Below are 15,000 nucleotides of genomic sequence, written 5' to 3'. Positions count from 1 at the left end.
GAGCAGTCTGAGTCCTGCAGAGTGATTTACTCCTAATGAGCCTTTTTAAACCGCCATAAAGACGAGGAGACATTAGGAGGCGCTAAGATTAACGGTTCTCTCTGAAGAAATCGCTCTCAAAAGTAAACAGAACGCACTCGACGCTCGATGAGGGCAAATTGCTGCACTGAGGGCTTGATGTGATAAGTGTCGCTGATTTATCTGCCAACGTCTCGACGTCAGGGAAGAAACACTTAGCCTGCAGTAAAACATGTTACGCGCGTTAAGGTGAGCTTCCGTCTTAAGCTAAGCTGCAGTCAGACCACAGCACTGCGGCTCAGGTCACCTCGAGTTAAACACGGGAAAAACAAACAGTAGCAAAGAACGCAGATAACAAAGATGTAGCAGAACGCAGTGCAGATACACCTTAGCACCGTGAGAATTACAGTAAATTACCGGTAACTAGTTATTTAACCATATTGTCAGTAAATAACAGTGAAATAAGAGCTGTATAGTATCTGCATAGCCAAATGCACCACATGCTTCCAGCGATGCAGCTGTTGTTCTCCTGTACACTTAAACTGATAAGCCAAAAAACTGAAATATAGTAGTTTTTATATAAGAACTGTAGTAGAAATGCAACTCAGTAGCCAGGAATTTACTTTAAATTTACAAATGAGAAAAAATTCCACCCCTATAAACACAGCTGATGAGCATCTTCTCGACAACAAATTCTCTGGTGAAGCTTCACATTGAGTGAAATTTGCATTGTCGACCAGTAGCCCCGCTGTGTTGGCTACGCCGACCCCTGAAGGGCTTCGTGTAGCAGAACAGACCCTACAGAATGAAAGAAGTGCTGAAGTTTAGCAATGTTTAGTCATTTTTGCTAGGTTAGCTGCTTGGCTATGTGCTGCAGCACTTTGCACGGCTTCACTCTCTAGTTCAGCTTACTGTGATGATATTTTATTTTATGAGGAAATTTGGCGACCATAAAGAACCATAAATAACCACCACACATTACATTCTGTGTAAATTTGATGAAGAATGGAGCAAAAGAAATGGGCCAAAATGACTTGGAAAGACGTCTGGTTCCATTGACTTACATTAAAAGCAAAGTAGGTTTGTACCTTCTCCTGTGAAGTTACCGATTTAGAGATATGAGAACAGCGTTATTTATATTTAAAACATGCTGAAAAGCAAGATCTTCAATAATAAAGAAAAATATAAAGATTCTGGTATGTTTTTATTCCGTTTTACATAATTTTCTACTTTCCAAAATTAAAGGACATGTTTGTGTTCCAACCGTTTAGCTCCATTTACTTTTATTCATTCTGGTTTCATGCTTAAAATTTTGCCAACAGTCAATCACAGAAATGTAAACAGAGTGATTCAGCGTGGTGGTGATGGGAACCAGGCGTCACCATGACTACAACACAAATGTAGACATTTTATTTACTTTCCAAACCACCAGGGAACCTACACGAGTCTTCTGAGTTCAAATGGAATGTTGATGATGGAAAAATCGTGAAAAATTGGAAAAAAATACGTTTTTTTAGGAACTATTTTGCTGCAACGTCTAAAACACCAGGCAGCACAATGATAATCAATTCATATAATAGCTTTCTGTCAGGGAGCCTTTGGAGGTGGATGTCTGGTTCCTATCACCGCCGCTGTGAATAAGCCTGACTCTTTAAATTTCTCTAGAATGGAGCGTTTCACACCAAAGCGCTCTGAATGGCTTTGTTTACATCTTAAGCATAATCATACAGACGTTTTCAAAAAGTGCTGGAATCTCCCTTCAAACTGGTTCTGCCTAAGAACTTAAAATTGAGCCTGAATCTTCAATTCTACTGAATCAAATGTAAATTTGCTTTCATAAAAGTCTACTGTGACTGGGGCTTTATGCAGCACCAGCAATGCTTTCACAGAAAAACAGTAGAAGCGAAAAAAACCCAGCAAACACACTGTTAGCTGTCACTGCCTGGCCTGACGAGCCTGAGAGACACGGATAATGACAGAGGCAGGAGAGGCAGGAAAAAGCCTTCAGCTCCAGCCTGACACTCACACTCAGCCATGTCACAGGCGAAGTGCCGTATTAGCTGCTGCTCTTGTCACGCGACAGCTCAGGTGCATGCGCTGCACGCGGCTCGGAGCTGGAGGTGTGAGCTTCACAGGACAAACAAACAGCAGAGCAGCAGAACGGCATGAATTCATCTCACAGAGGAGGAACACGTCACCGGAAAACCAGCAGCTGCTGCTCTGGGCGCCACTGTCCGTCAAAAATGTTGGAACATCTTGCTTTTCAGCATCTTTTATATATATATACACTCTATATTTCCAAAGGTATTCAGTCGTCTGGCTTCACACGCACATGAACTTGACTGACATCCCATTCTTAACCCATAGGGTTTAATATGATGTCGGCCCACCCTTTGCAGCTATAACAGCTTCAACTCTTCTGGGAAGGCTTTCCACAAGGGTTAGGTGTGTTTATGGGAATTTCTGGCCGTTCTTCCAGAAGCACATTTGTGAGGTCAGACGCTGATGTTGGGCAAGAAGGCCTGGCTCTCAGTCTCCGCTCTAATTCATCCTAAAGGTGTTCTATGGGGTTGAGGTCAGGACTCTGTGCAGGCCAGTCAAGTTCTTCCACACCAAACTGGCTCATCCGTGTCTTTATGGACCTGCTTTGTGCACTGGTGGGCAGTCATGTTGGAACAGGAAGGGGCCGTCCCCAAACTGTTCCCACAAAGTTGGGAGCATGAAATTGTCCAAAATCTCTTGGAGCTGAAGTTTTAAGAGCTCCTTTCACTGGAACTAAGGGGCCGAGCCCAACTCCTGAAAAACAACCCCACACCATGATCCCCCCTCCACCAAACTTTACACTCGGCACAGTGCAGTCAGACAAGTACCGTCTCCTGGCAACCGCCAAACCCAGACTCGTCCATCGGATTGCCAGACGGAGAAGCGTGATTGGTCACTCCAGAGAACACGTCTCCACTGCTCTAGAGTCCAGTGGCGGCGCTTTACACCACTGCATTCCACACTTTGCACTGTGCTTGGTGATGTAAGGCTTGGATGCAGCTGCTCGGCCATGGAAACCCATTCCATGAAGCTCTCTATGCTGTTCTTGAGCTGATCTGAAGGCCACATGAAGTTTGGAGGTGGAATACTTTTGGAAATATAGTTGGAACTGGAACAGGCAGCCACCTCAAGCGGCCTCTTTTGAGGTGAGCATTTACAGCAGGGCTATATCTCTAACCTCAAGCACAGTTACGATTCTTTAGGAACTGCTTGGAATATCAAGCAGCAACACAGTTCAGTGATCACCAGATCCAGGATGTGATCTAGCTTGTGGGTAGAGTTGTCCACGTGTTGCTTCAGATGTACCTGCATAGTATATCAGAGTTAATATAACCAAAATGTTTGTCACTGTAACTCTGTTAAAAGGTGAACTAGGACTCGTCTCTATGTGAGTGAAATGTGATGCTGCATTGAGCTGCTAGTGAGCAATGATGAGTGAAGGGGGGGGGGGGTAAGAACCACCTGCTGTAAAAAACAATTCACACCTGTTTAAAATCTTCACAAAGACGGCTGTGCTAAGATAAAACAGACAACTGCAGCTTTCCTGAATGACTGCCACAGTAAAAAATAGCATTTAAACACAATAAAAAAATAAATGACTTGCTTGCTCACCTACAAAGACCACAAATCAAGCTTAGGAAATCGTGGAACCTTCCTGTTACGTATTCGGCCAGTCGCCCTAGGAACTACACTTTCCAGAGTCCTCCGCCTCATCACCTGACTCCGGGAAGCTCATCAGCGGCCAATCACCGCTCAAGCTCTCCTGAATACTGATGTTCACCTGTGTGCTTGTGTCGTACGACTAGTGTAGTTTAGTATATAAGCCCGGGCTTTAGACAGGTTACTTTGCGAGGTATTGCATTCCTAGTGAATCTACTGAGCGTTTATTCAGGTTCGTTCTCCCGCGTTTCTGACCTTGTGGTTTTTCTCCTGTTTCTCGTTTACGCTGAATTTGGATTCGCCCTTTTGTACCATTTTTGTGGATATTTTGGTTTTTCCCTGTGTTTTGGACTCTGGTCTCTGTTCTAGTTCTATGTTTGGTGGTTTACTTTGGAACTGACCCATGCCTGTGTATGCCTGAATCCATAAATAAAGCTTCTTCTTTGTGTTATAACCGTGAGCGTCTGCTTACTGGTCAAACGTTACACTTCCATCAACTTTACTCAGAGGAAAAACTGCACGGTGCAAAAACAGAGGGACCAAAACAGGCTTTAAAGACAGATTAGGTCAAAAAATAAGTGCAAAATGTACTGAATATTATTTAATTGGCTAGAATTTGTTTTTTAAAACGGATGCAGCTGAATCTCCACCTTTAATCTGATTCAAACCAATGCACTACGATGTACTCGTATGCATTTTCACGCCTCTATATTGCACAGTGGATCCAAATAAAGTGTTCTCAATATTCCCTCTTTTCCGGCGTCTGTGGTACTGAAGGATGTGGGCGGTGTTACTCTCTGGCAGAACGAAGTGTGTGAAACAGCGGGAGACAATTGGGACGGAGCAACAGACACAGCGAGCAGACGACTACGCCAGCGAATGCGCTGCTGACCCGCTGCCTGCCCCCTGCTGGCCGGACTGGGCCACTCCCTCCAGCCCACGATCTGCCATCTGTCCCCTAGAGGAGGGGGCCTTCCTCCACAGGAGGAAACGACATCACTGCCTGCCAAAAGCAGACCGGCAGCGTTGCCCGAAAACGGCGGGCAGGTTTATGTGGGGTGAACCAACCCCCCCAGTGCATATGCAGCATTTTCCACTACACTCATGATTTCTTCTGGCGCTCTCAAAAAAACTGACTTAAACTCACTAATCCACCAGGCACGTTCACGAAGAACCCACGCCAGGGTGACGTTCAGTGTCGTTTTTGGTAATGCCAACTTCTATGTAGCTTATTCCAGTGATGAATTAGTATTAGATGAAGATTAAGTCCAGAAAATGATCAAAACGTAAAGAAATACATAATAATTTACTTAACTGTGATTCAACTCATTAGTTTGTGTGGCTAATCTCAATTATTCATCTTAACTGTTAAAATTTGACGCGAGAGATTTTGTTATTTTTTTCCCCCCCACTTTCAATAATCGTGTGGATGCACGGACCACGAAAATCAAGACTTCCATAGAGTCAGCAAGAGCAACAGTGTCTGCATGTTCCAAACAATGACTGCATATATCATATATTAACCCAAGACACGTTTTCAAAATCTATTTATTTGTGTAGTTTGTGTTTATTTGCTGAGAAAAGTGTTAATATTTGAATAAACAAAATGTATAGAATATTAATTATATATATATATATATATATATATATATATATATATATATATATATATATATATATATATATATAGTGATGTTCTGGATGTTGGTGTGTTTGTTTACCCATCTCCAAGCCGCTCCTCGAGGAAGTCCAGTATTATATGTAGTTAAAAAGCAGCTCCTGGTTTGACCAATCAGTGCTCAGTAAATTGAGCTCATGATGTAATTGATGATATTAACGAGTCTCTGTGGCGGCTGTGAAGGTGTCCAGGAAAAATATGGACCCGAGAAATTCTTGTTACTGTTTATAGTTTTTTTGTTTATCTGATTTATGAATACGACTTTATTCTAATGTATATTGTGATAAACTCACTGCTGTTTAAACGAGTGCTTAGATGCCTAAACCTTTCGCACAGTACTGTATATCATACATACAGTGAGTGTACATATCATATATAACATACACAGTCAGTGAGTGTAGAAATCATATATATGATATATACAGTCAATGAGTGTCTATGTCATATACATCTTACATATCATACATCACTGCAGCTGGGCTTCAATACTGACTGTGAAAAATATATGTAAACGCATATGTACAAAAATATTTATGTAAACGCATTTGCTTCCCATTTGGCCTGTTTTTCACAGATTTGGTTCCGTACCTGAACCCAAACCTGAAAGGATCTTAAACTATATTTAACACAATTGTATAACTGAAGTAATGTTAAATTCTATTTAAATTCCTTTGCATATTTCAGCGGTGATTGGTCTAACTGCAGAAATGTGTTTAATGGTGATAAACACCCATAAACCTCAGCAAGCATATGCTGTGTGAACGGCCTGCCTACTTTAATAAGCAGATGAGTCATGAGTGTGTTTGTGCTGCCGTTTAAGTTTGATGCACTGCCACATTAACCTGAGTTTTAGAAGAAAATGGGAAACGATTCCTTCAGTAATGTTGATTCATTTACATACATCCCCAGCTGCGCGCCTAGGGGGCGCTACGTAAGAGCGTTTGCTTACAGGAGGGGTCGAGCAGTGAGCCAAGCTAAGCGATGTCTAAAACCATTCACATCTTTATTCAAAAATGTGCTAGGAGGAAAAAAAAAAAGCCTGCCCAGTCATAATCCGGACCCCTGGGGTGAACTCGCAGGCACATATCACTGAGAATGAGCATCTGTTCAAGTGAAAAAACAGCAAGTGAACTTCTGTCAAAACACTGAAGGCGAGCGCCCTAAGAGCAGAGCAGAGAAGGCGCTAGAAAAGCCAGTTAACAGCTCAGAGGGCAAACTTCATAAAAACACAAAGCGCTCGAAACAGGAGCAAAACACAATAAACTAACACGGCCTCAGACAAAACAAGGCAGGCGATCAGACAAAAACAACTGAAGTATGAAACAATGCTGAAAAACAGAATAGACTGAAATGTTTGTACGTTTCAGCCCCCAAAGAGTATCAAGTCTTGGTCTGAGTTGAGGATCAGAGGCAGCACAGTAGAGCTGAAGCTCTGAGCTTCCTGGCAAAGCCATCACTGAGGTCGGGGGGTGTCGAATTTTCTCCCTCAGCTTCTCCACATATTTATGACAGTCTGTTCTACAAGCAGCGATACAGATATTCACAGAAAGTACGGCTCGACCCATCCTCAGATGAACGCGCGTAGCCCAGGGTGTTGAGATACAGCGTCTGAAAGTAGGGATGCACTTCTCAGGCAGCGAAAAGAGGCTGAATTTTTTGGCTGAATCGCAAAAACATGAATGAAAAATTAAAGCTGTTTACATATTCACATGCATACCAAAGAAAAGCGAAAGGTCGGCCAACAAATCCATCTCTATCCCCCAAAAAAGGGGTCATTTATCCTTCGCGTCGTGGGGGGTGCTGCTGTTTACCCCGGTGGTCACAGGAAACACCCTGGACCCTGGGTAGGGACACTTTAGTGTGTACAGTTTGCCTGACTTTGTCTTTGGACTGTGGGAGGAAACCTACGCAAACACGGGGAGAACAAGCAAACTCCACAGAAAGGACCCCGGTTGCCTGACCGGGGAATCGAACCCAGGCTGCGAGGTGACGACACCACCCACTGCGCCGCTGTGTTGCCAGGTCATTTTCACACTTGGGTCAAAAATAAAAGTGTCATTTTTTTCCCTAAAAAGTATGGATGATGGAAACCGTATACTGGATACTGAATAACGTCCTAGCTAGCGAGACGTCTGCAAAGTTGGCGTTTCCGGTGCCGACGCGGTGTAAGAGCTCTCATAATGTAGGCAATCACACACCTGTTATAACCAGAAAAGTCTTGTTGGAAAAAAGCAGTTTGTCCAGTTACATGTGTTTAATCACACGAGTGAAAACCAAAGTTCAATGTCGTGCATGAACGTTCATATTTCAGTTCACAAATAAGGAAAGCGAAAATAATTTACAAATCATTTTTTATGGCACGCCGCTTCCAAAAACACTGCCAAGCATGTCCGGTGCCAGTGGTAGAGACGTCACTGCAGCCGTTTTGTTCATTAAAAGATGTTGGCTGATATTTTTTATATATTTTTTAAACACCTCAGTGTCTCTGCTGGACTGAGAACAGTCCACCAACCAAAAATATCCAGCCAACAGCGTCCTTTGACCACTGATGAAGGACCAGAGGATGACCAACACAAACTGTGCAGCAGCAGATGAGCTGTCGTCTCTGACTTTACATCTACAAGGTGGACCGACAAGGTAGGAGTGTCTAATAGAGTGGACAGTGAGTGGACACAGTGTTTAAAAACTCCAGCAGCACTGCTGTGTCTGATCCACTCAGACCAGCGCAACACACACCAACACACCACCACTACGTCAGTGTCACTGCAGTGCTGAGAATGATCCACCACCCAAACAGGACCTGCTCTGTGAGGGTCCATGGGGGTCCTGACCACTGAAGAACAGGGTAACAGAGTATCAGAGAAACAGATGGACTACAGTCTGTAACTGTAGAACTACAGAGTGCAGCTATACAGTAAGTGGAGCTGATAAAGTGGACAGTGAGCGTAGAAACAAGGAGGTGGTCAGAACGTGCGGCCTGATTAGTGTAAGCTGCACAGCTGTAACACATCTGTAAGTGTAAACACATCAACAGTATGTAAACTGCAACTGACCACCCATTCATTCCACTGTTACACAGTTAGAACAAAGTACTCAGCTTCCTAGCAGTGACGTTAACTACCAAAGCCTTCGAGATACATCATCAGAAGGGGCTCTTCCTGCTCTTTAAAGCAGAAAATCCCACTGTAGAGACTCCAGCAGCACCACCGGAGGCGAGGAGGCGTGTTTACAACAGATATAGAGATGGTCACATTTCTCACATTCTTTCGACTGTATTTTCCGGTTGCCGGGGCGTGAAGCGATAACTCGGGTCTTACCTCGTATTCCTGCGAGAAGCGGAGGCCGTCGTTGGCTTTGAGGCGCTCGATGTGGTCGGCCAGGTCGCAGACTGGGATGGGCGGGTGCTCCCTCATTCCTGGAGGAGGGGAAGAAAAGAGAGAGGAGAAAGAAAGCACTGAGTGAGACGGAGGATGAAAGCGCGCTCGGGTCAGTGTGGAGTCACGGTGATGAGTGGGAAGCTGCTGGAGAAGGACATGAAGATGTGTGCTCAGGTGTAATGTGAGGGAACCGCTGAGGGGAAAAAGGACAAATAGATAAAAGGAGTGAAAAAGCCCAAAGAAAAACGGAACGCTTACACGTACTAGTGCCGTCATGCAGTGGAGGTAGCAGATGTTAGCAGAAGCAGTGGACGGTGGACATACACACAGATGCCCACACACTGAAGCCAATTCGCTGGCTGCTGAGGACAGAATCACCCAAGTGCAGAGCTTTTTAAGCGGCAGTCTGGCCACAAACCAAATGCACACGTTTTTCTTCCTTACCTCAAATCCAGCCGATCAGCCAGGACATGTTCAGTGTCTGAAGTTTGTCTTGGTTTTAGCACTGGAGCGACAAGACTAACGCTAAGTAGCCTAAATAATCACACTTGCGTCAACCCGTGTTGAGGTATTAGAAGCAAATTCCTCCATTTCTCAAAAACTTCTTAATTAAATGATTAAGATGTAAACAGAGTCACTCAGAGCGGTTTGGCGTGAAACGCTCTGAAACTTGCCGACTCAGAACCGTTCACAATGGTGGTGATAGAAACCAGACGTCCACCTCTAAAAGCTCCTCACAGAAAGTTTTTCCTTAAAATGGTTATGAATTCACTGCCTGATATCCGAGAGACTGTTTTACGACAGATTGAGATGTTTTGTCCTAGAATGTATTTTTAAACTCCATTCATGGTGGAGGGGTACATGTAGGCCACTGTGAGGCAAAATAGTCCCCCAAAGTGGATTTCAATAAAGATTTCAAATTCACTTCCAGTTCATTTCTGGTGATTTTTCTGTGAAATTCAATATAAATTTCTAGTGTATTTCAAATTCATTTCAGTACATTGCTGGTGATTTTTTCTGAAGTCTGTGTGGATAAATTGAACTATTTGATGCATTGCATTAAACATCTAGAGCTGGCCTATTTCAGAGTTTGGCAGATTTTCCAGTGGCCCAAAAATTAAGGGAATTTTTTTTGTTCATGAATTTCTTTTGTGCAGTTTACTGAGGCAAAACCGAGTGTAATAGAAAACATAAAGCAACAATTACTGGTTAATCTGCCAGTTAAATATGCAGGCAATAAGCAGAGCCATTCAGAGCGGTTTGGTGTGAAACCCTCCGTTCTAGACAAACTTACTGAGTCAGAACTGTTCACAGCGGTGGTGATAGGAACCAGACGTCCACCTCTAAAAGCTCCTCTGTGGAGGGATACATGTAGAGGAAAATAGTCCTTTTTTTCCCAGATTTTCAACTATTTTACATCATCATCATTCCATATAAAGCCCAGAAGACTCGTGTGGGTTCTCTGGTGGTTCTGGATGTTAAATAAAATGTCTATATCTGTGTTGTAGTCATGGCGACGCCTGGTTCCCATCACCACCACTGTAAACACACCTGAACCATTTCACACCAAACCCACTCCGAATCCCTCTGTTTACATCTTAACCATTAAATTATGCTAATTTATTAAAAAATAAGTGAAACATCTATTTAAGATGGATCCAATACGACTGCTACTACTGTTTTTAGCAACGCTAATGTGTTTTGTTTATAGATAAGTGTCGTAACCTACGAACAGCTCAACCGGTTTGCACTGACATCCCTGTACTTACAGAATAATAAGCCTGAGTACGTTATTAGACGGGGATTTCAAGGGTTTAAGCTCTTATTACTAGTTAGCTATATCAGCTCCAGTACTAAAACTAAAGAATCAGACTTCAGACACCAAACATGACGGATTGGATTTGAGGTAAGGGGGAAAAACTGAGTCAATATTATTCGCCAAGCTACAGCTTTAAACAATTTTCCCCCAAAAGCTCATCGCTCTTACGCTCTGCATCGCCAAACGAAACTCGTTAGACTTACTCAGACCCTAAAAACACTCGCTCCACATTCCTCGTCGGTGGTAATTATATGATTTACGGCTAATCTACCAAAGCAAATTCCCTGCGCTTCCGAACTTGGCAAGGCCACACGCTTAACTGGATTTGGGAAGATTCAGAGTTTGCGTCATTTTTTTTCGGGGAGGAAGGATGTTTAGGTAGAAGAAGAGGAAGCCTACATTTAATAAGGGGCTGGCAGAGCTACAGTACATAAAACATGTGTTAGGATCACAGTGGTTGTACTGGAGAGGCTCATTAGGCACAACTGGGTGGTGTAATGGGACTTTATGCTCACCTAGTTCAAGCTCTTTATAGCAACAGCAAGCACTAAAGCATGGCTGAAACAGCCAGAGTCAGTAACCCAGCATCTTAGCCCGATACTGTTCAAACTCATTATAAGACTACATTATAACTACACTGTCATACACACTACATGTAATTAACTGTACTGCCATTTGATTTACACCCTGTATCAACAGCCTGTTGAAAACACAAATGATGGCTGAATAAGGCCACATACACAATACCTATTCATCAAATTCAGACCATCATAAAACATCTCCTTTTCAACGGACAAACACACAAGTGGGAAGCATTTAAAGATTGGAATCTACACTTTCCACACAATTTCTCCGCTCGTTTCTATGCGCTAAGAGTCCGAAACAACTGACATAAAATTACAGCATGCTTTTGTTATCGCTGGCAGTTCTAAGGCCAAAAGCCCCGCTTCCCTACGCTGCTGTGTGAATGGAGGAGGAGTATAGGCACATTTCACATCACAGTGAACCGCCTACTGGTCTACGCATCAGCCTGCACATCCATCAGACGTCATGCATCACACATTATACGCTCCAGGAATTAAAAGCACACTCCCTCCGTTCCTCAACCTAATCTCTATGCTTGGCATCATTAACATATGAGCGATAACCACAGATAATAATTTTAACATGCGTCACGATCGGGCCCTCCCAGTCCTCCATGTGCTCTTGCTTTCGTTGAGTTCTTCCCGGTCCTGCCCCCTTGTTTTCAGACTCCGCCCTTGGTTGTTCTCACCGGTGTATTGTTAACCCTTCTTATCCCTGTTGCATTTAAGCCCTGTGTTTTCCTCTGTGAGTTTGCTGGTCTTTGTTTGAGGTGTTTGTACTGTTTGGTCTATGTTTGATATTTGTTTCTTCCGACCTCCGGTGTTCGTTTATCCTGCGTTCCTTTTGTCATGTCTGTTCCCCCTTCAATCCGTGTTGGCTCTCTGAACCTGGATTGTTTTGACCCCGAGTATGGATTTGCCCTTAATAAACCTCGCTTATCTCAGTGCATGCGTCCGCCTCATCATCGCTCCCCAGCGTTATAACGTTTCCCTGAGCTTAGAAAAGAACGCAAAACCTGTTTATCCACAAGGTGACGCTCTACAGGGAACAAACGTCTGCAAATTTTAGTACACAATGACTGTTTATATGTTAAGTGTGAGATATTGGTGGGAAAATTGTAACTTTTGCTCTATTTAATTCTTCGTTTTCATTTCCAATATACTGCATTCAGCTAAACAGCTGTAATTTCGCATTGAAACGTGCATTAAAATCAACAAAATATTGAAAATATAAAATACCAAATCCTATATTCCTTTGCTGCTGTTCTGGCTGCTACCTCAGTGACTGCTTTGCACAATTTACATATTCTCATTTGTGTGCACTGCCTGTGTACCACCTACTGTCGTTTGTGTTTGTTGCACCGCGCTGTCTGCAGTGTATACAGTATTATTTTGTGCTTGCGTTCCTCTGTTGGTCCTGGAGGAATGTTGTTTGGTTCCACTGTGTGCTTGTATAGAGCTGAAATGATAATAAAGCCTCTTGAACTTGAAAATGTACTGTGACCCAAGCTTCCGCACGTGACTGTGTGACAGAGCCTGTGAAAACTCCACCCACGCCTCTACACTGCTAATAAATGATCACCAATTCTTCGCTCTGGAGAGCAACTAACTGTACAGATGTGAATTACAGCGTATGAATGCACACCTTCTACAAAATGTTTAGCATGAAAATTCTGACAGAAGTCAGTGACTGCCCATTGGCTTCTATTATATAAGTCCATTTGTTTTCAGTTTGTTTGGAAGTAAAGCAAATCTACACCTGCACTTATTGACATTCTGCACATCGTCTATATCTCGCTGTTGTCGGGAACAAAACGGTGTGTCTCCATTTCTGTCCCTTTTTTAGTGTTTGATATCATTTGAAAAAGCCTGTTGATTTTACGTGGTGTGTAAGTTTTTATGATGAATGGACCAAAACAAACGGCCCAAAATGGCTTGGAAAGTTTTCTGGTTCCATTGACTTGCATTAAAAGTAAAGTACGTTTTTTCCCTCTCCTGTAAAGTTAACATGTTGGAGATATGAAGTCCCCCCCCCCTCTATCTCTCTCTCTCTCTCTCGCTCATATATATATATATATATATATATATATATACATATATATATTCAATCCACTGCGTACCCTGCATCTCATTTATCTACCTGACACTCACAAACTGCATATATGTAAATGTATACAACTGTACATATCATAGCTTTAATTTCATAAATTACATTATTGTATAAGAACTACATCCAAATGGTGCAATACTGGTGTGTGCATTGTGTATATGTGCATATATATATTTAGAGTCTAATGTGAGGGTGTGTGTGTGTGTGTGTATATATATATATATATGTGTGTGTGTGTGTGTGTGTGTGTGTGTTACATGTAAAACGTAAACTTTACACTACAAATTTACATGTAAATTTCATTTCCACCTAAAAAGTCTGGTTCCATTGACTTGCATTAAAAGTAGGTTTGAACATCTATCTCTAATCGAATGTGAAAACGTGATGTGGCAATAAACGTGATTTGCTTGGTTGATCAATTTGATTCCGAAGCCAAATGTGTTAATAAAATAATTATATTCTAATTATTATCTGTGGTTTTCAACCATACGACGCAGATGTAGGCAGAGATGGAAAATGCTGTAGAATCCCTTACAGAGGTCTACGACATCTACACCCGGCAGATGTTCCTGCCAGGCAGGGGTGAGGTAAAGCAGAGGCAGAGCAGCAGCGGTGACAGATTTCATGGCTAAGAGACAGGAGGCAGCTAGATAGATGGAAAAATAGACAGACAGACAGACTGAGAACAAGCTAACACTGAATATACAGAGACACAGCAGGAATGCCAACTAACTTGGAGAGTTCGGACAGCAGGAGGAGCTGGGACCTGCAGAGAGAAGATGGAGGCAGGAATAGAAGAATAAAAGAAGAATGAAAGCGCTATCAGTTCATCCCCGCCGCCAACGCTGCTTTAAACAGCCAGCAGATGTGCTCAGTTTATCAATCAGATGGAGATCACAGACATATTTCCTGCTTCGTTAAAGGGGAATTCCACCAGATTTTTCAAAAGTTCTGCAAGATTCAGTCATTAATATGCACTTAAAGCCATTCAGAGCGGTTTGGTGAGAGACGGTCCACTCCGAGAAACATCAGCTCAGATGTTTCTACAGTGGTGGTGATAGGAACCCGGGGTTGCCATGGCTACAACACAAATATAGACATTCTGTTTACTATCCAGAACCACCAGAGAACCCACACGAGTCTTCTGAGTTTGTACGACCCTCTCCCCCAAAAATGTATTAAAAAATTAATTTTAGGCCAAATTTTTATTTTAACAATATTGTAAAACAATGTCTCGGTCATCAGGCAGTGAATTCATAACCACTTCATATAGTGACTTTCTGAGAGGGAGCCTTTAGAGGTGGATGTCTGGTTCCTATCACCACCACTGTGAACAATTCTGACTAATATCAAATCGCTCTGAATGACTTTGTTTACATCTCAACCGTTTATTTATGCAGAGCTGTGTTTTTATGGTGGAAGGATATACGCCGGGTGTTGTACAGCAAAAAAAAAGTCCCCAAAGGAAAAAATTTTTTCAGATTCATCACTATTTTATGTTGGTTTCGAGAAGGTTTTGGCCTAAAACATATATATTTTTAACCAATTCATGGTGAAGGGATATATGCAGGGCAATACAGGCAAATACGAGGCAAAACAGTCCCAGAAAACATCACCAACATTCCATATAAAGCCCAGAAGACTCGTGTAGGTTCTCTGGTGGGTCTGGATGGTAAATAAAGTGTCTATATCTGTGTTGTCGTCATGGCGAC

At 42.7% G+C, this 15,000-nt stretch overlaps 1 protein-coding gene across 17 annotated transcripts in view; it reads right to left on the bottom strand.

Moving 5' to 3' along the window:
* Positions 1-15,000, bottom strand: part of ptprfb (protein tyrosine phosphatase receptor type Fb) — a 385,507-nt gene that overhangs the window by 33,766 nt on the left and 336,741 nt on the right. For 11 of the 17 annotated variants that reach the window (XM_037531027.1, XM_037531030.1, XM_037531032.1 and 8 more), the window contains 2 exons: positions 14,022-14,054; positions 8,716-8,813 (listed from right to left, as the gene is read on the bottom strand). In XM_037531027.1, the coding sequence (XP_037386924.1) occupies positions 8,716-8,813; positions 14,022-14,054 (131 nt within the window). The remainder of the gene's footprint in view (positions 1-8,715; positions 8,814-14,021; positions 14,055-15,000) is intronic. The other 6 variants (XM_037531033.1, XM_037531034.1, XM_037531040.1 and 3 more) reach the window with 1 other exon arrangement.

The sequence above is a fragment of the Pygocentrus nattereri genome, chromosome 19 (genome assembly GCF_015220715.1).
Source record: "Pygocentrus nattereri isolate fPygNat1 chromosome 19, fPygNat1.pri, whole genome shotgun sequence".
Taxonomy (NCBI): domain Eukaryota; kingdom Metazoa; phylum Chordata; class Actinopteri; order Characiformes; family Serrasalmidae; genus Pygocentrus; species Pygocentrus nattereri.
The sequence above is the reverse complement of the archived record's forward strand: the minus strand, read 5'-3'. Positions and strand labels throughout refer to the sequence as shown.